The following is a 25742-nucleotide window of genomic DNA, read 5'->3' on the forward strand; positions in this document are numbered from 1 at the left end:
CCGTGTGTGTGTGGGAAAGTGTCCCATTTTTAACCAGTCTTTTGGAGACCTGGCATGGTGTTTGAAAATCTGTTTCCCCTATTATCGATCCGATCCCAAGATTGCTTTTTCTCTGACACTCGAAACAAATTCACTCATCTATTATTAATATTATTATTATTTTACAAAATAGAGATGGGGGTCGCGCTATATTGCCCAGGCTAGTTTCGAATTCGTGGGCACAAGCAATTCTCCCACCTTGGCCTCCCAAAGTGCTGGGAGTACAGGCGAGAGCCATTGCACTCACCCCAAACAAAATCATTTAAATCACAATGCACTGAAGGCCGACTAGATGTCAGGCGCCGCGCGGTCCCCTGTCCCCTGTCCCCATCTCCCTGGACAGACGCATGCTCTAGATTAGGGGACTCAGCCTCGAGGCTTTCCTGAAGGTATCAGCCGAGCACACATGCCCAGTTGCAGGGCTTCGTGGTCCAGGTTCCCAGTTCACCTGTCGGGGAGGGCGAGGTGTGTCCACCCCTTCCAGCACCTGGGCAACCAGCTCCCTTTGCTGTCCTCTTCTACTGCCTTCCCTCGCCCTGATTTTCCATTCCTTGTGAGTGGTGGTTTCGGCTGGGGGGGAGGGGGCGGGGAAGGGGCCCGGCGAGGAGGGGCGTCGGAGTGCTGTCACCCGGTGTCGCGCCGCCCTCCCCGCCCCTCCGCCGGGCGTGTGGGGACGCCGGAGGGCGGGAGTCTCCGCGAGCAGCGCGGCGCACGGAGCACGGCGGCCGCTTGAGCTCGGCGCGGAGCCGGGAGCCCGGAGCCTGCAGCCGGCCGTCGCCTGCTCCTGTGCGCTGGGCGCCAGCCCCTGCCGCCCTGCCCGGCAGCCGGAGAGCGCGCCCCGCCATGGAACCCTCGCACAAAGACGCCGAGACGGCGGCGGCGGCCGCAGCGGTGGCGGCAGCGGACCCCCGGGGGGCGTCCTCGTCCAGCGGGGTGGTGGTGCAGGTCCGCGAAAAGAAGGGCCCCCTGCGCGCAGCCATCCCCTACATGCCCTTCCCCGTGGCCGTCATCTGCCTCTTCCTCAACACTTTCGTGCCAGGACTGGGTAAGACGCTGCGGCCGCGAGCCCCGGGACCCCCGCGATCCCGGTCCCGAGGAGGGAGGGCGTGGGGGGAGGGACGGGCGCGGCGGGAGACCTCCTGGCGGTGCCGCGCGCTCCAAGTGCTGCGACCACGCGCGCCCGGCCGCTCCCGGCGTCCCCTGGCAGGTGGCAGAAGCGCGTGGAGTGGGCACCCCGGAGGGGAGGGACTGCGCTGGAGGCTCCGACCCGCAGGCGTGGTGGCGGGGCCCCAAAGAGCCAGAAACTTTGCGGCCAATGTTAGAGCCCGGGGCGGGGGCGGGAATGGCCCTCCAGGCTCCGGAGAAGGGCTCCCGTCTGGAAGCCCCGATTTCTGCTCCTTCTTTCTGTCGGGCGCATCCGTCCGTGAGCCCATTTCTCCGAGAGGAATGGGTCGGGTCAGAAGGAGCTTTAGGGCCTCGGTGGCGGGGATCAAACTCCCGGGCGTCGAAGTCAGCTGTGCGGGGGAAAGAGGGGACAAGGTGGGCTAGAGACACCTGCAGCCCCCTCTGGTTCGCTGGGTGTGGACCGTGTGGGGACAAGAACTCTAGCCAGAGTCTCCTCCGCCTCCTTCAGGGGTGCCTGCACTTCCTCCAGCACCCCGCAGGGCTCCAGGGGGATGGGGGATGATTTCATTAGTTTGGATGCATGTGGGTTTGGACTGCATCTGGCCAGAGATGAACCCATAGCCCCATCAGATCCCTTCCGTTCCTGAGAAGTAGAGTGCGCCGATGTAATTCTGTGCCGGACTCTGGCAGCCGGCGGGGGTTCTGGTGGGATCGATGTCCCACATTTTAAAGCAGAGGCCCCTTACAGAGATGGTGCTGGAGGGTGAGTGGAGGTAGGGAATGAGAAGTTTTCCTGACCCTCCCTCCCTTAACTCCACCCCCAGGTCTCTGCCTGCACGCCCCTCCCCTCCTCCAGCTTGGCACCGGCTGCTCCTGCGTGCTGGGAGGTGCCCCCTTCTTCCGTGCTCGGCCGAAGAGGCAGGCGCCCCCTTGCCCTCTCCGGGAGAAAGCCTGCTCCTGTCGGCGAGCCCGTTGCCAACGGATGGCTCCAAGTTCCCAAGAGCAGAGGCCAGCTGGAAGGGGTTTTCAGTTTGACTTTGGCCTTTCTCACGGTCTCCTTGCTCTTAGCCTGCTTAGCAGAGGCCTCTGCTGCGGTGATAGCCAAGGCCATGGCCACCCACGCAAGGACCCGTTCACTTTCCTCTTCAAGCTTGCTTGTCTTTCTACCCCAAGGGGCTGCTGCGGGCCGCAGCCTATCTGAGCAGTAAGTTAGGTGGTCTTCAGTTGGGCTTCTTCCTTCTGGGATGCCTCCAGCAGCCTGTGCCCCTGGTTGGTGTCATCAGATCAGCTCTCTTTGCACATTTAGACACTACCAGGAGGCAAGCTGTTGTTAATTTAGTTCTATCAGAGATTCCCACCTGCTGGAGTAAAAAGAGACTGCCTGCCCCTCCCTCTGGTGGCTGTGAAGATCCTCCTGAGCCGGCATGCATGCATCTTGCTTCACCTATTTTTTTTTTCTTTAAATGGCGAGGTAAATGCCACCCTATGGTCTTTTGAGGAAACAAATGCATTGGTGCCAGATGAGAGGGGCTGCACCAAGTCACTGCTGCACGAAGAAACCACCTCGTGGGAGACCAGCCCCAGGAGACAGCAGCTGCCCACCCATGCACCTGTGTGTGCTCTCCTGGGTCTCCCCTCACTAGGTGCCTTTCCCAGCCTTGGCCCTCCTGCACTGACAGCATCGGCTGCACAGCGTCCATTCTGCTGACCCCTGGCTTCTTGCCCTAGGGATCCAGCTTTTCCCTTTGTGAGATCAGAATCCTACGGGATTTTTGTAAAACAACCAACCAAAGAAATCATTATAAGAAACCAGGAGAAAATAAAGGGAAGATATGCAAACTACAAAAGTAATATAACAGGTGAGCTCTAGGTGCACAGATTCCTGAATTTTCAGTGACATAATCCTGGCTTCTTTTTTTTCCATTTTGCTTTGATTGCTATTGTACAGTTTACTGAGTGAACAGGCTCCTGCTCCTCTCCACACAGAATGAGGGATTCTTGATCCTTGGTAGTGGTTTTCATCTATAAGTCAGGCACACCTATCTCTTGGTGTTGCTGAGAGGACGAAACATGATGACGTAAAGCCCAGTGTCTGGTGCATAGGAAGCTCTCGGCGGATGGTGGGTCCGTCTTGCTCTTCTGCAGAGCTGAGCACTGCTCTCTTCTCTGGGTGGGGGTTGCTGCAGCCGGGGCAGCACTGCCCTCTGGACCACTCAGGAGCAAAGGCTCTCTGCTCCCCTCTCTACCTGCAGTGGAGTTCCAGGCAATGAAATAGCTCAGGCCAACCTTGCAGGTGGTTTTATTGCCCCCTTCTCTAGGAGTGGGTTAAATGGCCCTGGCTCTTGGAAATCCCCCACTTGGCCCAGATCCACTTCTCCAAGGCCTCCTGGCTTATCTGAAGCTCCTGGGACAACCGAATATTCATGATTGGTTCTGCCCTTTGATGAAATGCAGCTTCTTTCAATTCACTCATTCATTTGACCAACACAGGCACCTACCACATGCCAGGCACTGACTGGGGTTGTGATGATGAATAAATCAGTCAGGATATCATAGGCTGTTGAGGAAAATTGAAGCCAACTTGGTCTGAATTTGATAAGTGCTCAGATGGCAGCAGGAACAGAGTGTTGTAGCAGAAATTGATTCTTCCTGGGGGTGAGGGAAGGGGGGCGGTCAGAGAAAGCCTCCCGGAGGGAGTAGTGTTAGGTTAGACCTTGCCGAGAAAATCTATCACGTGGCCTAAGCACTTGCCATCCACACTATACTCCCACTCTGGAAACTGCTCAGACCACTGGCCCAAAGATCTCTTTTTTTCTGGAAATTTCCTTCCCTGCAAGTCCTCTTCTTGATTGCAGATTGGATGAGAGGGCAGTCCTTGCTGAATGAAGGCTGTTTTTTATTTTTTCCTCTCCGATGTAGGTGCCTCAGGTCCATCCAGTTTGCAGGACCTGCCGTGGAGAAGCTGCATCCTTAAAATTGTCGAGTGCCTTCTCCACCCAAGCAACAGTGCTCTCAGGATAACACTCATATCATGAACGGGATGTGCCCTCTCCTGGGGAGTGGCTAGAAAGGAGAAGTGACTTACGATCACTGCGACTCCTCACTGAAACAATGAAAAACAATTTTTACAAATGGACTTTAGTAAAGAGAGTCACCTCTAGTCCCATTCAGTGAAACTCTACTAATAAAGACCACCACTGGCACCTTTGTGTTCCAGCGAGTAGGGTGTTTATAAGTACATACACAATTATTCATACATGTAATGAAAGTTCATTGTTATGCCCCCAAATGGCCAGAGAGTTTGTCTAGTGTTCAGGGGTATCATTATACTTTTATATTTAAAAATTATATCTATCTTGATTTGGTGAAACAAAAATGTTGATATCTCAGTGACAGGTCAAGTTGAATGGAGGAGGGCCTCCATTGACCTTTAGCCACTCCTTTGGACTCAGGACATCAGACAGGGACAATCTATCCCTAACACACTGCCTACCCTCTGATGCTGCTAAAGTCTTGCTTCCCCGGTAAGAGCACCACAGGCTGGCTCAGCTTCTTCTCTCTCTCTTTACTCGAGACCCCAGACTCGAACGGATGATTAATCACGTCCTACCTCCTGGCTTCTTCTGTATCATAGATTTTTTGTTGCTGTTTTGAGACTTTATTCTTTGTCTGTCTAAGTAGATCTTAAATTCCTTGGGAGCAGCAACTATCTTAAATGTCTTTTTGAAAGAGTATGCTATCCATGAACACATATAGACTAGAATTATACTCCTGGAATAGGCATTAGAGATCATCTGGTCCAGTGCCTTTATTCAATATAAAAGCGAAGTAGGTCTGAGGATGCAAGGACCAAGGAAGTTTACATCCCACTAAATCTTTTGAAGGAAGTTGCTGAAGATGTTTTTCAACAGAGTAAGGGAGAAAACCAAGAAAGGAGATTTGAGATTCAGGAAACAATGCATCCTCTACAGAGTAGCCATGAAAAACAAATGAAATGTTCAGCAGGACAAGAGAGTAATCACTTTTCATTAGAGTGGAAAGAAAGAGGTGTCTGAAGGTGACATGGGAGAAGGACATTCTACAAAGTAGACAGTATTATTAGGACACTGCAAAAAAAAAAAAAAAGGTTGTAATGAAAAGCAGAAAGCAAGCCAAAAAACCACACAAACAAAGCAGAAGGCAATTAGTAATTGCAGTAAAGACAAAAGCCATGCAAAAACATTAAGATCCAAAAATGAAGCAGCTTGCCCAATCAGGTCGGAAGGTCATCAGGCTTCAAAAGAAGAAAAGAGTCTACACAATAAATGAAGTGGGAAGGAATTTGGAGGATATGAGGGATATGATGTAGAAGGCAAATGTTTCTTCTATCAAAAAGAAAAAAGAAACATAATCGGAAACTTCTGGAAAAACAAAACATTTCTTGTAAAAGAGATAGACTAAATATGAAGCAGTCCAAAAATGTGGCCTGGTTTTGAGCATGTGGTGGAATGTAAGAAAGGCTCTAAGCACACGGGGTCTGTCGTTGGAACAGTGGTGCATGATATGGGCTCTTTGGCTCTGCAGTAAAGAATATTTGTTTAGTCATAATAATGTAAGTGCTGCTTAGTGGCTTTCAGCTTCTAAAATCAACAATGAAGCACTGAAGACTACTCGTAGCTCTAAAGGAGTATGTAAAGAGTTTCTGGCTTGACAACATAAAAGAAGTTGGAGAGTAGAAGAAGAGAGAAGAGGAACTGTGATAGATTGAATTATTGTTCCCAATTATTCACTGTTCTCTCTGAAAGAGGATTTCACACCCCCACCTGATGCCATATGGCTTGTCTGCCTGCCCTTGTAGGAGAATCTTCCTCCCCTGCCCACTGATATCCGGTTTGGCCACATGACTCACTTTGGCCAATTGAATGTGATTGGAAGTGACATATGCCAAGCCGAACAGACACGTTAAGAGGCGGTGTGAGGTTCTGCCATTGTTCTTTTTCCTCTCTCATGAAAACGGCAGGTCTCAGATAGGGGATGTCCTTCAACTAGTTCTCAGAATAAACGGCACATCAGAAGAAGCCCATGGCACGGCATGTGAACGAGAAATAAGCCTGAGTTGCTGAGATTTTGTGATCGTTGGTCTTGTTATTGTCCCAGCATGACATATGCAAAGTTGACTAACAAGCAGATGGTAGGGTAGAAGCATGAATATCCTCATCATAGAAAATGGGGAGTCAAGAGATACTGTCTGTAGTTAATAGACCAAGAAATAAAAGGTGACCAATAGATGAACTGAAATGGTGACACGTTGGGACAGTGAGATGATAGTGATCTGCTGGAATAATGTGGGAACAAGAGTCCAGTGCAATGAGGAGTGATATAAGCAAGCTGGCTTGTATGTATTACAGCAGAAAGCGGACAGGTGATGTCTAAAGTTGATAACACATGAAAAAGCCACATAAGCGTACTCTTTGGAGATTGGGAAAACATCAGAATTCCCAGTCTTTCTGGCATCATCAATTTTTCTGTCTACTGGCTCATTCTCAGCAGCACTCATCCATGCTGAAATTGCCTTCGTCTACTGGCTCATTCTCAGCAGCACTCATCCATGCTGAAATTGCCTTCATCTTTTAAAAATAGCCTCTCCTGATTCAACATCCCCTCTGACCTGTGCCTGTTCCTTTGCTCCCTTTTACAGCAAAATTCCCTGAAAGAGCTGTCTGTATTTGTTGTCTCCAATCCCGCCTCTCTCGTTTTCTTGTGAACTCACTTGAATCATGTTTTTGTCTCTGTCACTCACTCACACTGCACTTGTCAGGGTCACCGGTCACCTCCGGGTTGCTAAATCCAGTGTCTTCCTCTTCCTGGGCCTATCTATCAGCAGCGCGGCCACAGTGGCTCACTCCCTCCTCCTGAAATGCTTTCCTTACTTGACTTCTAAAGCACCACTCCCTCCTAGTCTTCTTTGTACCTCGAGGCTCCTTCTCTGCTTCCTTTGCTCCCGTGGCAGCCTCTAAACTGTAGCGCTCCCCAGTGCACTTGGTCTTCTTGACCTTGATCTTCTCTTCCTGCCTGTATTCACTCCCTCGGTGATCTTGCCCAGTCTCTGCTTTCAGCAGCATCTTTCTGATGATGACGCCCCAGTTTAGATCGCCAGCTCAGGCCTCTGCCCTGAACTCCAGAGTCATATATCCACTGCCTTCTCAGTGTCACCACTTGGACACCAAAAGGCATCCTAGACATAACGTATCCAAAACCAAACTCCTGGTCTTCTTCCTCAAACCTGCTTCTCCCTCCTCTTTCCCCATCTCGGCAAATGGCGGCCTCCCAGTGGCCCCAGCCAAAACCTGAGACAACCTTGACTCCTTTTTTTTTTTAACACCCTGTTCTCAATCTGTCAGGAAGTCCTCTTGGTCTGCTTTCTAAGCCTGATCAGTATCTGACCACCTCTTACCGCTCTCTGGTCCAAGCCTCCGCCTTCTCCTGTGTTACCACAGTAGCTTCCTACATGGTGTGCTTGTTACACTCAAGTCCTTTACAGTCTGTCCACAACATGGAAACCAGAGCGGTACTTTCTAAACACAAGTGAGTCACATTGTGTCACTTTTGAGCTCAGAACCTTCTAATGGCTCCCGTATCACTCAGAGTAAAGGCTCGAGTCCTTATTATGACCTGTGAGGACCTAAGCTAGAACTTTCCAACAGAAATAGGAGTCACATATAGAATTTAAAATTTTTCTAGTACATTATAAAGAGTAAAAAGGAATAGATAAAGCTAGCCTTCATAATATGTTGCATTTAACCCAGTATATTCAAAATATTATCAACCTATAATCAATATATACATTATTCATAAGATATATTTTCCTTTTTGCGTACTAAGTTTTCAAATCTAGTGTGTATTTCACACCTATAACGCATCTCAATTTGGACCTGTCCCATTTCAAGGGTCATTTCAAGTGGCTGTGTTAACAGCATCCACGTTCCTTCTGGGAAATGGCAAGGAACCTACCTGCCATGGGAGAGGAAGTGATCAGTTAACAGATGATACAGAGGAAGTGTGTGGTGTAGATAGCTTGCCAAGCAGAGGAGGGCTTACCCCTGACTGCCTTCAGCAACATTTTACTCTTAACATGCTCCCACTGTGTGCCAGGTCTATGCTCAGAGCTGAGGCACAAAGTCAAAGAAGATGCGGTCCCTGCCCTCAAGGAGCTGACAGTCTAATGGGAAGGCAGACGCTAATGAATGCAGACAGTAGTGTGTGCTTTAATGGAGGAAAGGATGGGCCACTGGGGCCCATCTCATCCAGACTGCAGTGGCGAGGCAATGCTTTCCTGGCAAACTTGGCCATCTGGGAGATGAGCAACAGGCTAAACAGAATGACCTGGACGGTCTAAATTAAGTGCCTTTTCGAGTTCAACATTAGGTTCGTGATGCCAGAGTATGAAAAGGGGGGTGAACCAGAAGCCAGGAGGCCTCAGACCTAGTTCTGGCTCCTTAGTAGCATGGAACCTTGAGCGGGTTGCTTAGCCTCTCTGCGTCTGTTTTCTCACTTGTAAAATGAAAGTAATGATCTCTGCTTGGGCATCTCACGGTCATTATGTTAACTGTAAAGCACTCCATGGTCAGAAAAGGTTATTGTTATCAATGAATATTAGCAAAATCCCCTTTGCGCTTTTAAAGTGTAAATTGGCAATTTCTAATTATATAAATTCGTGGGGTAAAAAGTGATGCTATAATTTATCAGTACAATGTAAAATAATTACGTCTAGCTAGTTAATGTATCCATCATCTCAAATACTGAACACTTTTTGTGGTGAGAACATTTGAAATTTACTCCCTTAGCAACTTTCAAATGTACAATACTCTATTATTAGCTATATTTACCACACCATGCAATAGAACTTAAGAAAGGAAAAAAGTTATACTTCTCCTGAGATTTTGTACCTTTTGACCATCATCTCCCCATTTCCTTCGCTCACCTCAGTCCCTGGCTACCGATCTACTCTCTGCTTCTATGAGTTCGATTCTTTTCGATTCCCCATGTAAGTGAGAATATGCAGTATTTGTCTTTCTGTGGCTGACTTATTTCACTTAGCATAATGTTTTCCAATTCCATTCATATTGTTGCAAATGATAAACCTTCCTTTTTTAAGGCTGAATTGACTCTATTGTGCATATATACCCCCCTTTTCTGTAACCATTCATCTGCTGGACACTTAGGTTGATTGCATAACTTAACGATTTTAAATAGTGCTACAGTAAACACAGGATGCGGACATTTCTTAGACAAACACATTTCAAATTTTTTGGATAAATACCCAGAAGTAGGATTGTGGGTCATATGGTCACTCTATTTTTAGCTTTTTGAGGAACTTTCATACTGTTTTCCATAAAGATTCCATAATTTGCATTCTCACCAATAGTGTACAAGGGTTTCCCTTTTCTTCACATCCTCACCAAAACTTGTTATTTTTCATCTTTTTAATAAAAGCCATCCTGACTTGTCCAAGAAGAGAAAATTATAGGCCCATATCCGTCATGAACATAGATGCAAAAATCCTCAACAAAATACCAGTGAGCCAAATTCTACAGTGCATTAGAAAGGTCACCATGATTAAGATTTATCCCTAGGATGCAAGAAAGGTTCCACATGTGCAAATCAAATGTGATACATCACATTAACAGAATGAAGGACAAAAACCATGTGATCATCTCATTAGATGCAGAAAAAGCATTTGACAAAATTCAACATTCTTTCATGATAAAAACGCTCATCAAATTAGGTATAGAAAAGTCATACCTCAATACAATAAAGACCATGTATGAGAAGCCCTCAGCTAACATTATACTCAGCATGAAAAGTTGAAAGCCTTTCCTCTAAGGTCTGGAACAAGACAAGGATGCCCACTTTTGCCACTTCTATTCAACATAATGGAAGTCCTTGCCAGAGCAATTGGGTGAGAGAAGGAAAGAAAAGGCATCCGAATAGGAAAGGAAGAAGTGAAATTGCCATTGCTGATGACATGATCCTATATATAGAAAACCTTACAGATTCCACCAAAAAACTGTTAGAACACGTTAGAACATGAATACAATTAAGTTGTGGAATATAAAATCAACACACAAAAATCATTAGCAAAATCCCCTTTGTTCCCAGAATCACTCTCGGGGTATTTCTCAGAGTGGCGCCTGGGGATGGAGAGGGTGACCGACAGGCACTTCCACCTTTTTTCAGCATCTCAGTTCCATGCAGCACACGGAGCTGAGACCCAGGAATTCCCACTGGGCTCCCAACCAAACCTCCCACACCTGACGTGCTGGGTTGAAGAGGAAGAGCGCACATTCTCCAGGGCTTAGTTCAACACACCAGGCAGAAGCTTTCTCCACGGTACTCCCCAAACCCTGGGCCTGTGCAAGAGATGTGTCTCTGAGGCTAACTTTACAGTTTGGGAAAAGGCTGTGGGGGACATCAAAGCGGTGACTGAGTGTGTGTGCACGCACACGTGCACCTGTATGTTTGTGTGTGCAAATGTCCCACAGACTTTACCTATAGTTATTTTATTATAAAAATTAGAGCATAGTTTAGTTTCTAGGTCTGGGTTTGAAAATCTCTGTCTGTATATCCTTGAGGCAAACACGTGGTGGTTCATAGCACACTTGAAGCCCCATAATCTGGGGTGGGGACGGGGTGGCAGGTGTGTCTTCAGCATGGGAACGTCCCAGTGGGAACTGGGTGCTGGGTCTCATTGGCCAGGCTGAGCACAAGCTAGAAGTGACATTCCTAGGGGAAAGCAGAGGCGATGGGAAGGAGACCAAATTTTTCTAATTGAAAGGCAGGACATAGGGATTCATCATACATTTATTTTATGACAGACCATAAATTACATTGATGAAGTCACTTTTCTTCAAAAGATGAAATGAGGCCAGGGCTGCCCTTGAACCTGGTATGTGTAGGGGCCATGACCAGAGCCCCCTGTTGAGCGGGGCACTCAGTCCAGGTCTGGTCTTTGTTGCCTGAGAATTTTGACCCTGAGGCCAAGAGCAATTTGCTGTTTGTGGAGAAGAACCTGTCCTGAAACTTCAACAATAAAAATGGTTCAATTTTCCTAGGGCCAAGGAATCTTAGGGCAGCTGCAACCCCTTCAATTTATAGACAAGGGAAGAAAGGAGGCCTCCTACCATGTCCAAGGCTCTGATGCACAATCTCACCATCAGTTACCCCGGCTTCGGGGCCTCCCAGCCTGTCACAGTGCCTGGCTTGTTCTGGAAGGTTAATTCATGTTTGGCCAGTTAACTGAAAACACCGTTATGAAGACTTGGTGAGGACTGCAGAGGGCAACTGCACAGCCACATGACCTGTCAGTGACCACGTCAACACCTGCCACCAGGACCCTTCTCCGCACTGCTGCACGCTTGCCCCTCCAAAACAGCGTTATTGAGATATATTTCTAAACTACACAAGTCACTTTTTCAAAGTGTATGATTCAGGCCAGGCGTGATGGCTCATGCCTGTAATCCTAGCACTTTGGGAGGCCGAGGCAGGTGGATCACTTGAGGTCAGGAGTTCAAAACCAGCCTGGCCAACATGGTGAAACCCCATCTCTACTAAAAATACAAAACAATTAGCTGGACGTAATGGTGGGCACCTGTAATCCCAGCTACTCAGGAGGCTGAGGCAGAAGAATCACTTGAACCCAGGAGGTGGAGGTTGCAGTGAGCTGAGATCACGCCACCGCACTCCAGCCTGGGCAACAGAGTGAGACCCTTTCTCAAACAAACAAAAAGCAAAACAAAGAAACACACAAAGTGTTACGATTCGATGGCTTTTAGGAACTCTATAGTCTTTTCTTCCTTCCTCAGCCTGTCTTCCAACCTCACTACTTGACCGCTTTTCTTCCAGAACCTTGGAAGCTTAATGCAACAAGAACACCTTAATCCAGGTGCTTTGAGGAGGGCGATTGTGTGGAACCTTTCTGCTGTTGCTGTCTCTGATTTCTGCCAGTGCAGGAATCTGTGTCTCAGAAGACAAAGCTCATATTAGCGTTCCGGGTTGACAAGATGCAAGCAGCCTCGAGGCTATGGCACATTGTTTGGGAGGTTGTCATCTTTTATTTTCTGTTTTGTTTGACAAAGAAGCAAGTCACCAAGCAGAAAACATCCGCAGTGAAAATGGAATAGCACAGAGCCAGTGGCACAGGCTGAAATGTGGGGCATGTTTGTGATGGAGTGAGCCCCTCTCTCTGGGACAGATGTGTCCTGGCCCTGGTTGGGGGTGTTGCATTGGTCTCAGAAATGTCACTCTTAGGCCAAGCTGCAGAAAGGAGCACTGACAGCAGATCAGATGGAAATGGGTCCCCTGGGTCACATTTCAGAGTGGCTGTGGTATAATGCTCCCATTTCAATTTTCTCTGTTAGCAGATTAAGCACATTTCTAATTCAGCTCTGATCATTGCATTCTCCTCCCCTGAAATTCTTCAGGAGCCTCCATTATCCATGGAACCCCGTTTACATTCCACATTGGACCCACAAGGGTCTAGTGAGTTTCATCCATTCTTTCCCTCACTTTATGTAGTCCTTTATTTGGGAGCATCATTGCTTCTGCTGTACCCTCTGCCTGGTACACCTTCCTCCATCATCACTGTCTAACTCCCACCCAGACTTCAAAACCCATTTCAAATGCCCTCCTCCAAAAATCTTTCCTGACCATGCCAGTGAGGTGGGCTCTTCCTTCTTCAGACCGGTCAGGTCACTTAGAACATTCCTCTTGCTCTCCTTGAGGTTCTGTTTCTTTGGTTGTTGTCTTAATCTTTTTCTGTGAAATCATCTCCTGAGAATAGGGACTATGCTTTACTTACCTTCTATTTCCAATCGCAACTAGCACCTTTCTAGTAGGTGCTTGCTGAAGTGAACGTATGTTTGCATATTAACTACTCATTGGAAAGGTGGAACCAAGAGCAGGTCCTTGTTCTTTTAACCTAGTGGACCCCTCTCCAAGGGACGCGGGCTTTCCTGTCACTTCTTGGCCTTCCTAGCTCAGAGTTCTCAGGGCTTCATGCAGGATGAGGGCAGACGTGTTGTCCAGCATGTGTGTCCCCGAGGAGTCCTTGGTCCCCGACCGCTCGGGGAGGAACTGGAGCAGAGGAGAAATGTTCCTGGGACAGATGGCCTGGTCTGTGGGGACTCGTTGGAGCAGTTATGACGTTACTGAGAAGAGCGGGGCCACCATCTCTAATTACCCCGTGAACTTTCAAGTTGTGTAGCTAACCACTGACAAGTGTCGCAGGAGTAGTGGAAGGGATCGGTCTTAGTAAGCCTTGTTAGTAAAGATTGGTTTGGTCAATAACCATCGAATCTAAACCTAGGGGATGCTGGATGAGGAGCAGGATATTTCTTTGCATGATTGTGAAGTGTCTCCCCTCGGAATGCTTCTAACTTACACGGGGGAACATCACAGCATGGAGAAAACAGACAGCATCTTGACTGTGTGACCGCAATTAACATCATCTGAACCCTGAAAAGGTTGTGCTAGGGAAAGACTCCAGTCACAAAAGGCCACGCATTGTGTGATACGACTGATATGAAATTTCCACAGTGGGCAAATCCATAGAAACAGACAGTATGTGGGGTGGGGGACGAGGTTGGGGGGAAATGGAGAGTGACTGCTAATGGGTACGAGGTTTCTTTTGGGGGTGATGAAAATGTTCTAAATGTTCTAAAATTGATTGTGGTGATGGTTCTACAAAGCTGTGAATACACTAAAAGCCACTGAATTATTAAGTGGGTAAATTTTATGATATGAAAATTGTATCTCTGGCCTGGTGCAGTGGCTCACTCCTGTAATCCCAGCACTTTGGGAGGCCAAGGTGTGCGGATCACGTGAGGTCAGGAGTTTGAGACCAGCCTGGCCAACATGATGAAACCCCGTCTCTATTAAAAATACAAAAATTAACCAGGCATGGTGGTGCATGTATGTAATCCCAGCTACTCGGGAGGCTGAGGCAGGAGAATTGCTTGAACCCAGGAGGAAGAGGTTGCAATGAACCGGGATTGCACCACTGCACACCCTCCAGCCTTGGCGACAGAGCAAGACTCCGCCTCAAAAAAAGAAAATAAGAAAATAAAATTGTATCTCAATAGAGCTGTTAAAAATGAACATCATCAAGGGACAGACATCATGCACCTCCTGAGGGAAACACAATATCACTTTTGTAGTCTTCTAGCCAGGGATTCACAAACTGGATCTGCTACTGGAGAAACATCAGACAAACCCAAATTGAGGGGTGTCTATCAGCTACTGGCCTGTATTCGTCAAAAGAATCATTGTCATAAAATATTAAGGGAGTCTGAAATGACAGCTACATACAAAATATAATTTTGGATTGTATCCTGTACTGGAAGAAAAAAAGAATCGTAATAGGACATTATTGAGACAATTGACACAAATTGGAATACAGATTGCGGATTAGATGAAATATTGTATCGATATTAAGCTTCCTAACTTTATGCTATGAATATATAAGAGAATATCTTTGTTCTTTGGAAACACACTGGACCAGTAAGAAATAAAGAGCCATGATGTTGTCAACTTATTCACAAACAGTTCAGAAAGAAAGAAAGGAGAATGTGGAGACAGAGAGAGAATGGCAAGACAAATGGAGTGAAATGTTAAAAGTTGGGAATCTGGGTAAATGCTAGACTAGAGTTCTTTGTATTATTCTTGCAACTTTCCTGCCAGTTTGAAACTATTTTAAAACAAAAAGTTAAAATATTTGGCAAAAAGCCAAACACACTCATTCAGTTCAGACGTAGCAATTGCACTGAAATCCAAACCATTCTTCTCTAAGTCGGTGACGGCCCCTCTCTTATCACTTCCGTAAGGTCTACCAGCCATAAGTAAGTGGGGGGGCTATCGGGGGACCACGCGAAAAAAGTCAGGGCACAAGGTGGCATTGATTTGCAAGGCCCCCAAAGGAGATTTTTCCAGATACCCCTACCATTAAAATCCTAAGGGCACACAAAAGTTTATTGCAGCCGTTTGGGAGTACGAGGTGTTCCTCCGCTCCATCAGCATAGGCTTGATTCACAGCTCAGTTAAAGTGAGTTTCCCAGGAGGCTGGGGTCACTGTGCACAACCCGATTCCCTTCAGTGGCCCATGGATCTAAACAGGCTGCCTTTGCAGGCTTCCTTTGGGGCTGATCAGGAATCTGAATGCTTCAGCCAGAGCTGGAGTAGATCCCAATACCGCAGAGCTATTTTGGAGAAGTCTTCATTTTCCTCCTTATTCCTCTTTTTGCCTTCTCAGTGTGGAGTCCAGGAGTTGTCCATGGACCTCAAAGAAACCACCTCAAATCAACAACCAGGGAATGGCCCAAGAGAACATGGGAGAACTGCCCCTTTGCCTTGGCTGCTCTGAGAGGTTACGTGGGTTGACTGTGCAAGTGGAATCCTTCCAGGAATTGTCCTGTGGCCTGACTCAGAAGGGAAAAAAGTAAACATTACCATCTTAGGCCCAAACAGCTGGGGTTCCGAGGCTCAAGGCAGAAAGGGTGGGGAGCTCTGATGCACCCTCGCTCACAGGTCGGGCTTGGCCAAAAGGCTCGGGTGGTCTTGGGTCTGACTGCCTAGGGCTGGACTCTGAGTCTGATACATCCTGAGAACAAGGGCCTCAGTGCTTGGGAACTGATTTGGCCTAAAGGGAAAGAACTCAGGAAAGTCTTGAGTCTGGCGAGATACCCAATTACTTGGCCCACTCTTGGGTGGGACCACTGTGTGGTTTATTTTTCCTTCTACTTTCCCTTCTGAGCCCCGTACAATTCATGCCCCAGGATGCCCTAGCTCTCTCTGTGTGAGTTTCCCCAAGGACTTAGGAGCTAGGTCTACCCTGTTTCAAGATGTAGGTCCTCAGGAAATGCTTGGAGGTCAAGCAAAGCACTTCTTGAAGGAGAACTCCGGGAAGGGAAGTGGGTGAGTGGCTGTGTCTCCCAGGCCTGTTTCTATTCCATTGTTTTCTGTCTTCCTGGGGTTCCCTGCCCAGCATCATGGAACTGGCACTGCCACCACTCATGGGGGGAAATGAGTGTGATTCTTAACGTGCATCCGAAGAGTCAGCACTGCCTGGGGTTGGTGGTTGGGTGCTGGGTAGAATATGCATTAGAACCAGGCGTCTAGTAGCTGTGGATTATCTGGTCTGCCTGCCACCCTAATTTTGAGTTTTCCAACTTAGCATGTGGGTTAGTCTTATCTCTTTGACCATACCTTTTTTGTGTGACTTCCTCTAGTGGGGAGCCCACTGCAGGGCACCCAGCACCCAATAGAATTCCAGCCCTACTTGCTGAGTGACAATGAGCTGGGAAATGTGCCCCTTCCTCCAGGAGAGAGTGGCTTCTGCTGGGCTGAGATCTGGAATCCCTGCTCCTCATTCCAGCTCGTGCTGTTGATGGGGAGCCTCGGCGCTCAGCCTGTTGCATCTCATGTTTTCAGGTTCTGAATGAATAAGAAGTCTTGCCCTTGCAGAGGTGAGCAGGGGAGGAGGCTTGACAGGTGGGCCGGTGGCTCCCACTCCCCTGCCCTCCCCCATGCTTTCTCTATCCTGCTTTGGACCCGAGGAGGCCGACCTTTATGGCCTGCATCACCAGGTAGGGACAGAGGAAGGGAGGGAGAGTTCGGGGTATTAGTTTCCCATTACGATTTCCATTCCACAGCCCCTTCCACTACCCCAGCCTCTCCACTCAACAATACCTTCCCTCTCCCTGTCCCCCAGGCCCAAGGGTGGGATCGGCCCCTACTGCTGCTGGGCACCAGCATTTCAGCCTCCTGTCCTGCCCAGACCTGTCTATAGTCCCTTCATGAAGACCCTGGGGGTGAGAGCCTTTGATTCCTACTGGTACACACAGATGTTTGCTTTTAGCACCCCTGACTAGATTGTGGGGTCCTGAACCGCCAGCCTTGGCACTACCACTGCTCCCCTACCCTCACTCCCCGTCCCCACCCACCTCCACCTGGTATTCCTAACAATGTTGGTTTCTAACACAATCTTCCTCCTAGAAGCTCTTGAGCAGCCAGTACATGGAGCCAGAGCTTCCTGCTGTCTGTAAAGTGTGGGTGTCCAGCTTGCAAATGGCTCTGGTGCTAGGAGATGCCTCAGTGTGGGGAGGGGTGGAGGCTTGAGAAGGTGCTAGGCGTGACTCCCTGCCTGGCTCCTGCTTGGGTAGTTCTGCATACCCCCATCTTCCCCCCTCCCCACCCACGCTTGGCTCAGAGATCTCTGGGCTGCACCTCCTGCCCAGAGGATTCCCCAGCAGCAGAATCCAGGCTCTGCCTGCTCTCCTCCCAGGAAACCCAGATGGCTGGAAGCACCGCCGCCTTCCCGGAGTGTCATTTCCCTCTTTCACCTGGAGCCTTCGTTTCGAAAGGTGCAACGTCTGCCCAGCCTATTGTTTGTGCCTGGTCTTACCAGCCATTCCTCCTTACTCTTCCTGTAATAAACAGAAGATACTGAAAACAAATCACTACTCAGTCCCGTGTACTCCCCTCTCCCTGGACCCATCGTTTTGCATTTTTGTCCCCATCACCCTTTCTTCTGTTCCTGTTCCCTTGGAGAACGACACCTGCTTAGGAATGGAATCATCAGTTGCACGGGTTGATTTGTTTTCCTCCACTCACAGAAAGAACCTCCACTGTTTGAATCGTTAAAGCCCCCAATGATTCCTTGTTATGAGAAGTCATCAAAATACGCCTATTATGTTTTAAGTCTTTACAAAAGACACCAAAAATTAGTGCATCATCTACTTAAAATAATCTCTTTTGATAGCCATGCCAATTACATTTGTAAAAGGCATAAAGGTTCTAGTAAGGTACTTCTGATTTTCCCCCCTCTTGCGTGATTTATTTGCAGACTTCTGAGAAGTAGGTTTTATAATAGAGATTCAGCTGGGCTAAATCACAGCAGCAGAAGCTTATGCAACTGCTAAAAACCTATGAGTTAAAAATGGAATAGTCTTGCAAAGTGGGGAAGGTAATAATATCAGTGATGAGACAATAGTAATAAATTAGTATTTCAGCAATTCAGGTCTCTTACCCATGTTTTTTTTTTCTTGTACCAGAAGGTCTTGGTGTCATTTTTCCAGAATAAATCCCAAGTGATTTTTTTCTTAATAGAAAAAAATCAAACTTTGCTTTCACTAATTCAACCCTCTGTCCCAAAAATCCAGGATCAAGAGCCCTTTTATCTGACTTTTTGCCACCATGTCACAAAACACGTCTTGTATTTGCTGGACTCTGTTATGCTCACTAATTCCTATAAAGGAACAGATTTTAGATTTTTATAAGTGGGTTTTGTTAATTTGCTATTTTAAAAATACTTGTGAGACCTTTACAGTTGCCATGGCAATATAATTTCCATAAACATGATTTTTGTGGGGATTTTTGCACATTGAAGGCTGAGGTTGATATGCAGTGTTGGGGGAAGGTAGGTGGTGAATTTGGCAGCAACACTATTGCTGCTTCCCGCAAATGCTGCAAGTAAGATTCCAAGAACCCATGTTCTGACAGAGACCTGGATCTATAAACAACACAATTGACATTGACACAAGGGGCTTCTTGGAAGTAGATCTGGTTGAGGAGAAGGAGACCAGCCTGTTCCTAGGATGAAGCCAGTAGGGTGGTGAGTCCGGGGCACCTGCTCTGCTAATCAGTGGTCCTGTCCAAGCCAGACTGACCTGAAATCTCTTCCCAAACCTTGCTTTCAAAAAGCCTTTGAGGACCGTCCATCCTGGAGCTATCCAAGGGGTGGTGAGGGGCTTGAGGGCTCTTTTCTGGAACCAGATTGGTTCAAAAATCCCATTTACTGCACCACACTGCTGAAATGCTGAACATTTGCAGTGGAAAATAACAGAAAGTAAAAACACAACAATATTAGCTATTAAACAAAATAAGAAAACATTGAATAAGAAATAGTTTTATCTTCATCCTGAATGCCAGCGGTTGAGGGAAAGCAGATTTAATGAGAAGAGGTAGGTGGTCCCAATGGCCCCAAAGCGTCATTTTTATCGGTGACGCCAGACATTTATGATGGCTCACAAATAGGGGCTTGCCAGTACATTTTATTTCCCAGAGAATGAGCTGTGCAAAGAGATCGAGGGAGAAGTTGAACAAGTAAGACAGAGAATTTTCTGATAGCCAAACACACGTTGGAGGAGGAATGACAAGGAAAAGCCATTAAAAGTGCAACCGTGTCCGCGCGAGAGGACTCTGCCCAGGGGTCTCTAGTGAGCAGGTTGGGCACGTGGCGCCAGGCGTTGCCTAATTGAGCACCGAACACAGCCAAGGGGCTTGAATCATACAGAATTATGAATCATAAAGAATTATGAATTACTAGAAAGTCATTGTGTTGACATTATTATATATGTATTGTCTGAAATTCGAGCAGGGACACCCCAGGAGGAGGTACGAGACTGCCTGTGTGGCGGAGCACTGATCTCCATTTCTTGGAAGCCAAACCTGAGACGCCAGGGAGAGGTCATGTGCGTGCCCGGGAGCCTGCACACCGCCTCCCACGCGTGCGTAAGACAAGTGCACATCCAGGAGTTTGCACACGTCAGAAAAACTCTACCAGCCCCACTATGCACAATCTCACGCTTCACACCAGTGGGAAAGGCCAGGGAATAGTCCAGTCTGCAGACTGCGGCGACGGCCAGCAGCTGCAGCTGACTTGCGATTTGTCAAGTGCGTTTATTGAAAACGAAAACGATTTGATTTGGAGTAACGAGGCTGGGGCGGGCCTCATTCCGAGGGTGCTGTGGGCTGTGAGTCCCGCTGCGGGTTCGGGGCTGCAGTCAACCGTAGGCGGGGAGGCTTGCTCAGGGCCTATCAGCGCTGCTCCAAGGGCTTCCCAGGCGTTTTTTCTTTGCCCTGAAATAGCTCAGAGGAATTTGGCAGGACAGCTTCAGGAATGTGGTTCATCGCCCCATCCAGAGTGGGAATTGGAACCAGAACGCTGCCTGCAGCGCAGCTCCAGCCTCTTCCCTCAACACACATTTAATTTAAAAAAAAAAAAAAAAAAAAAAACTTTAAGGCATCCGTAGCAGGCAGCTTGGCTGAGGCTGGTGGGCTGCCAGGAGGAGAGGAAAGGAGCCCTCTGAGCAAAGAACGGCCGGGTCTGTTGCCTGGCTGCCTGCTGCCCCCTGTGGCAGCCACTGTCCCAGCTGTGGGGAGGAGCGGGCATGTCCCTTGTCCCTTGACTTTGGCTCTGAAAGGAGGCTCAAGGCATGAAATGCAGTGAGGAGCTTCGCCCCTTGGACGTTGCTCAGTAATGAGGGTGGCCTCTCTCATTCTCTCCAAGCAAGGATAAGCAGAAGCAGAACCGCCGCCACACTGCCCAGAGGAGGAGGGGTGGGAGGCAGAGGTCCCCGTGGGGTCCCCAGCAAAAAGGGCATTTGAAGGTGGGCAGTCAGGTCCCAGAATGCTGGCGTACTGTGTGTGTGCACATGCATGCTTCCCAAGTTTTAGTGTCCATTTTCTGCATATAACTTTTTTTTAGTTTTTTATTTTATTTATTTATTTTTTTGCTAAGAGAATATCTCCTGGATCCCATGCTATCACATGATGGCTGTATGACCTTAGGCAGGTGACTTAACCTCTCTGTGCCTCAGTTTCTTCATCTGTAAAATGGGATAATAATCGTACCCATCTCATAGAGCTCTCTTGAAGATTAAATGTTATTTCATATAAAGTCTTAGAATAGCACTTTGCACATAGTGAGGCTTACATATTGTCTTTATTATTTTTATCCTTAGAATTTGTCCTGGGCTGAAGCCAGCCCTCCCATTCCATCTGTGAGAGGCCCGGTGCTCTGTGACCCAGCAGGACCACCAGACTGTGGGCCTACTGAGCACAGGGCGAGTCTTCACTCAGCTCTGCACCTCCGAGGCTGGTTCAATACCCAGCTTGTAGCAGGTGCTCACCCTCAAATAGCCCGTCAGGGACATGGCTGATGTGTGGTCCCACACTGCAGGTCTCAGGCCTCAGATGCCCTGGGAAGCTTGGCCAAAATGGAAAACCCAAGCTTCTACCTTCAGAGATTCTGACTTGATATTAGCAGAAGTGGGGTGGGGCCAGATAACTTGCATTGTTTGAAAAGCACCCCATTTAAGAAACACTCCTGGGGAACTTCAGTGTAATGTACCCCCAAAGCCTGGGATTGGGGGACAAGAAGAAGAACCGGGAGTGGCTCCTCCCAGCCGCGGCCTGCCTGCATGGCCCTCTTCTGCCTTCAGGACTGGGAGGGGATGGCAGGATCTGCCCTGTCTGGTAGAAATACTGAAGCTGGTTAGAGCCTTGCAGGGAGAGAAGTTGGGGTTGGATTTGGTTTGAAGCATTTTTAATCTGGAGCTGCTCTGCAGGGAATGGTGAGGCCAGTGGTCCTTAGAAATACTAAAAAGGAGCCCCCAAGACAGGCCCACAGCTCACTGGTCCCCTGGAATATCTGCCACACATCAGGGTTCCTCTTGTCCTCAGCGGTGCCCCCTACCTGAGCCCCGCTCCTCCCTGGAGGCCCTCCTTCACAAGAGCCCTGCTTGATGTTTGCAAGCAGCTTGGCTGGAGTGATACCCTCCTTTCTGCTCAGGGCTGTCACCTGGAGTTCTGGTGGCTCCTCTGGTAAGCAGAACGGTCAGTGAGATTTCCTTGAGGTTCAAAATGTGGCCTTGAAAAGCAGCTGTTAGTGTAGCCCAGCAGTCCAAGAAAAGACGTCAGGAGGCATGTGCTTTTATGGGGCTGTGTGTTTAAAGATACATCTGGGCTTTGTTTCTTAGCAACAGGGATCATCCAAAGCACATTGGCAGTGTCGGAGCAGCCAGGGATGCCCGAAACGACCCTGTAAAATACAATAGAAATCTACAAAGTAGGAGGGAAGAATCTAAGCACAGTTCCTCCAACAGGTGGAGAAACTCAGAACACCGAACAGATGCAGTCGCCATTGTTTTAGACTAGAGAATATCAGGGTGAGAGAAGTTTCTATCCTGTGGAGGCCAAGCCACCTCCCTCCACCTGGCTTCCTTCTGGCCAGAGCAGCCTTTCCCTTCAACGAGCATCACACCGAGAGCTCTTCCCTCCTTGGGGTCCCCCCTTCCCCAGCACCTAGAGCACCAGCATCCAAACAAATGATCATTTATCCTTCGTATGTGAAGGGGTGAGGGCCGAACCTGGGAGGAGATATTACAGTTCTACATGCAGAGGTTCTTAACCTTGTTTTTTTTCAACTGGACCCTCAGAGTAATGTTTTGCTTTGTTTTAAGGCATTTTTTATTTTATTTTTGAAATGGAGTCTCACTCTGTTACCCAGGCTGGAGTGCCGTGGTGCTGTCTCAGCTCACTGCAAACTCCACCTCTCTGGTTCAAACAATTCCCCTGCCTCAGCCTCCTGAGTAACTGGGATTACAGGTGCACGCCACCATGCCCGGCTAATTTTTTTGTATTTCAGTAGAGACGGTGTTTCACCATGTTGGCCAGACTGGTCTCAAACTCCTGACCTCAGGCAATCTGCCTGCCTCAGCCTCCCAAAGTGCTGGGATTACAGGTGTGAGCCACCACAGCTGGCCTTAAATGCATTTTTAATGCATTTAATACATAGACTTTAAAAGTCCCAATGATGTTGAAAAAAATTTTTTAAATATTTAAAGGCAAATTTGTAGGCTGGGCGCTGTGGCTTACACCTGTAATCCCAGCACTTGTGGAGGCTGAGGTGGGAGGATCACTTGAGGCCAGGAATTTGAGACCAGCTTGGTCAATATGGTGAAACCCTGTCTCTACTAAAACTACAGAGATTAACTGGGCATGGTGGTGGGCACCTGTAATCCTAGCTACTCGGGAAGCTGAGGCAGGAGAATTGCTTCAACCTGGGAGGCAAAAGTTGTGGTGAGCTGAGATCACACCACTGCACTCCAGCCTGGGAGACAGAGTGAATAAGACTCTGTCTCAAAAGCAAAACAAAACAAAACAAAAACTATAGAAAACAATTGTATATAGAAATACTGTGCTTCTGTATTGATGTATTAAATAAGAAGATCCAAAAGAGGGTCTAAGAAGTACCGTAACTTCGTAACAGTATAAGTGCCAACGATATTTTGAGAAATCAACTTCTTGACTGCAGCAGGAGTATCTGTGGTTTCTAATTGGTGATGAAGACCAGATTGTGTTAATATTACCGTGGTTATTGTCTGCATTCATAATGAGAGGGAATGCTAAAATTTAGTTTAAGGTTAGTGAAAATTAACGCAAATTTTTTTTTCAGTTACAGTTCACGGATGCCCCAGGGTGTTTGTGGACCCCAGGGTTACCCCTTAGGCCCTTCTCCTTTTTTTATTCTCTTATTTTGTGCTTCTGAGTGTCTGGAGGCCTCCTAAGCAAAGTTGCTATAAAACCCGTGTTGTCAGAGCTGCTACACCGGCGTGGATGGGCGGTCAGAGCAGAGAGGCAGCAAGGCACTGTTGAACAAACACAGTCAATAAATAAGAATTCAAGGACATGACGATGATATAGGCTGCTGTGAGAACCTGTCACCCTTGTCATCACCTTGCCATCACCGTCCTCTACCAAGGGGCATTCACAGCACAGGTGTCCTGGGTCAAGATCATTGAACTGTAACTTGACCTTGGAAAGATGAGAGCCCTTGACTCTCATCTCAGGGCTTTTTTTTCAGTCTGTTTTTCTAATACCTACTATGTTCGTTTAACAACTTTCAACAAGTATGCATTGTTGAAAGTAGGCACTTGGCCAAATCCTGGGTCTGTGGTGGTACTGTCGTGAAGCTGGGCTTCAGTGGAAATCAGGAAACCTGAGGTGGGAGGGGCTCGCAGTCCTGTGCAGCTAGATGCCTGGGGAGATGAAAGGTAGAAAGTGGAGCTGGTCGTGTTTAACCACGAGCAGACCTGCCGGAGGTGAGCGTGCCCCCAGAGGGCAGGGCCTCCTGGTGGATTAGGCAGGCCTGGGAAGCCTCTTGAGTTCCCCAAGTTTCTGAGTTGGCCTCTGGGCAGCATTCCTGGGACTCAGGCACCTGGCTGCTCTGCCTCAGAGAAAGTGCCCCCACCTCTGGGGAAATGCCTGGATGCCCCTCAACTGGTCCTGCCCTGGTATTGAGCAAGAAAGTTGAGCTGGAATTGAATTGGGCCTGGAATGGAATCTCATTGGCCCAGCTTGAAATCTACTCTCCTAGTGAATTTCCCGTGTACTCGTTCTGCTGGAATGGCTTCCTTCTGTTTCACAGGACCAGGCTCACAAAAAGTTAGAGCTGGAAGGGTCCTTGAAGAACACACACTCCAAGCCTCTCATTTTACAGACATGGTCACGGAGGCTCAGAGGCAAGAGGGACTCTCCCAGGTCACATGGTGGCAGAGCCAGAGCTAGAACCTAAGCCTCCTGACCTCGAACCCCAGATGAAGGTCACATGGGAAGCAGCAGGACGAAGATCATGTCTGAGTCCTGGGCCTGTTGCATGTTTGGGGTTTGGCTTTAATCCAACTTTCTGGAGCTAGTCCAGCACCGGCAGTAGTGTTATCTGAGCACCTGGATCGCTGCACAGATTGGTTACCACATACAGCAGATTTTCCAAAGTGGTGCATCAGTCCCGCCATTCCTGACTGGCCCTTTCTGACCTTCACCAGGTCAATTAAGCATTTTGTGCTTCATCTTTGATGAACCTGATGTTAGTAATACCTATTTCACAGCCTTGTTGCTGTAAGTGAGTTAATGCACATAAAGATTTTGTAACAGATGGTGGCGGGTTAGTCACGACTCTTTCAGTTAAAAGTGTTAGAAAACCAACTCAAGCTGGTTCAAACAGAAGATGGGATTTATCAGTTCACAGAATAGTCAAGTCCAAGGGATAGTGGATTTCAGGCTTTGCTGGATCCAGGTGCTCAAAGATGTCCTCAAGCCTCCGTTTTTCTTTCCAACTCTTGGCCCAACTTCCATTCCTCTATATTGTTTGATTTTTAAGCATTTTTACATGGTGACTCATAGTGATCCACAGTGACAATGTCTTTTAAACTAGTAATTCTAGTAAAAACAGGGGTTTTGTATATTTTTAACTTTTAGAATAAAAATTGTTTATACTGAAGGTATACAGCATGATGTTTTGATATAGTAGTGAAATGACTACAGTCAAGCGAATGAACATATCCATCTCCTCACCTAGTTCCCTTTTTGTGTATGTGTGTGGTAAGAGCACATGAAATATACTCTCTTAGTACATTTCCAGTGTACAATACACTTTTTATTTATTTTTTTTTGAGACAGAGTCTTACTCAGTAACCAGGCTGGAGTACAGTGGTGTGATCTCAGCTCACTGCAACCTCCACCTCCTGGGTTCAAGCAATTCTCCTACCTCAGCCTCCTGAGTAGCTGGAATTACATCCATGCACCACCATGCACCAGTAATATTTTGTATTTTTAGTAGAGATGGGATTTTACTATGTTGGTCAGGCTGGTCTCAAACTCCTGACCTCAAATGTTCCTCCAGCCTCGGCCTCCCAAAGTGCTGGGATTACAGGCGTGAGCCACGGCCCCAAGCCTACGATACACCTTTAATTATAGTCTGGATG

At 47.8% G+C, this 25742-nt stretch overlaps 1 protein-coding gene across 1 annotated transcript in view; it reads left to right on the plus strand.

Moving 5' to 3' along the window:
* The first annotated feature begins 882 nt into the window (after nt 1–882).
* STUM (stum, mechanosensory transduction mediator homolog) overlaps nt 883–25742 on the plus strand; it is a 57529-nt gene continuing 32669 nt past the window's right edge. The window contains exon 1 of the mRNA XM_064383572.1: nt 883–1084. Coding sequence (XP_064239642.1) covers nt 883–1084 — 202 coding nt within the window. The remainder of the gene's footprint in view (nt 1085–25742) is intronic.

The sequence above is a fragment of the Aotus nancymaae genome, unplaced genomic scaffold, assembly GCF_030222135.1.
Source record: "Aotus nancymaae isolate 86718 unplaced genomic scaffold, 86718_ANA_hifiasm-v0.15.2.pri h1tg000032l_0, whole genome shotgun sequence".
Taxonomy (NCBI): domain Eukaryota; kingdom Metazoa; phylum Chordata; class Mammalia; order Primates; family Aotidae; genus Aotus; species Aotus nancymaae.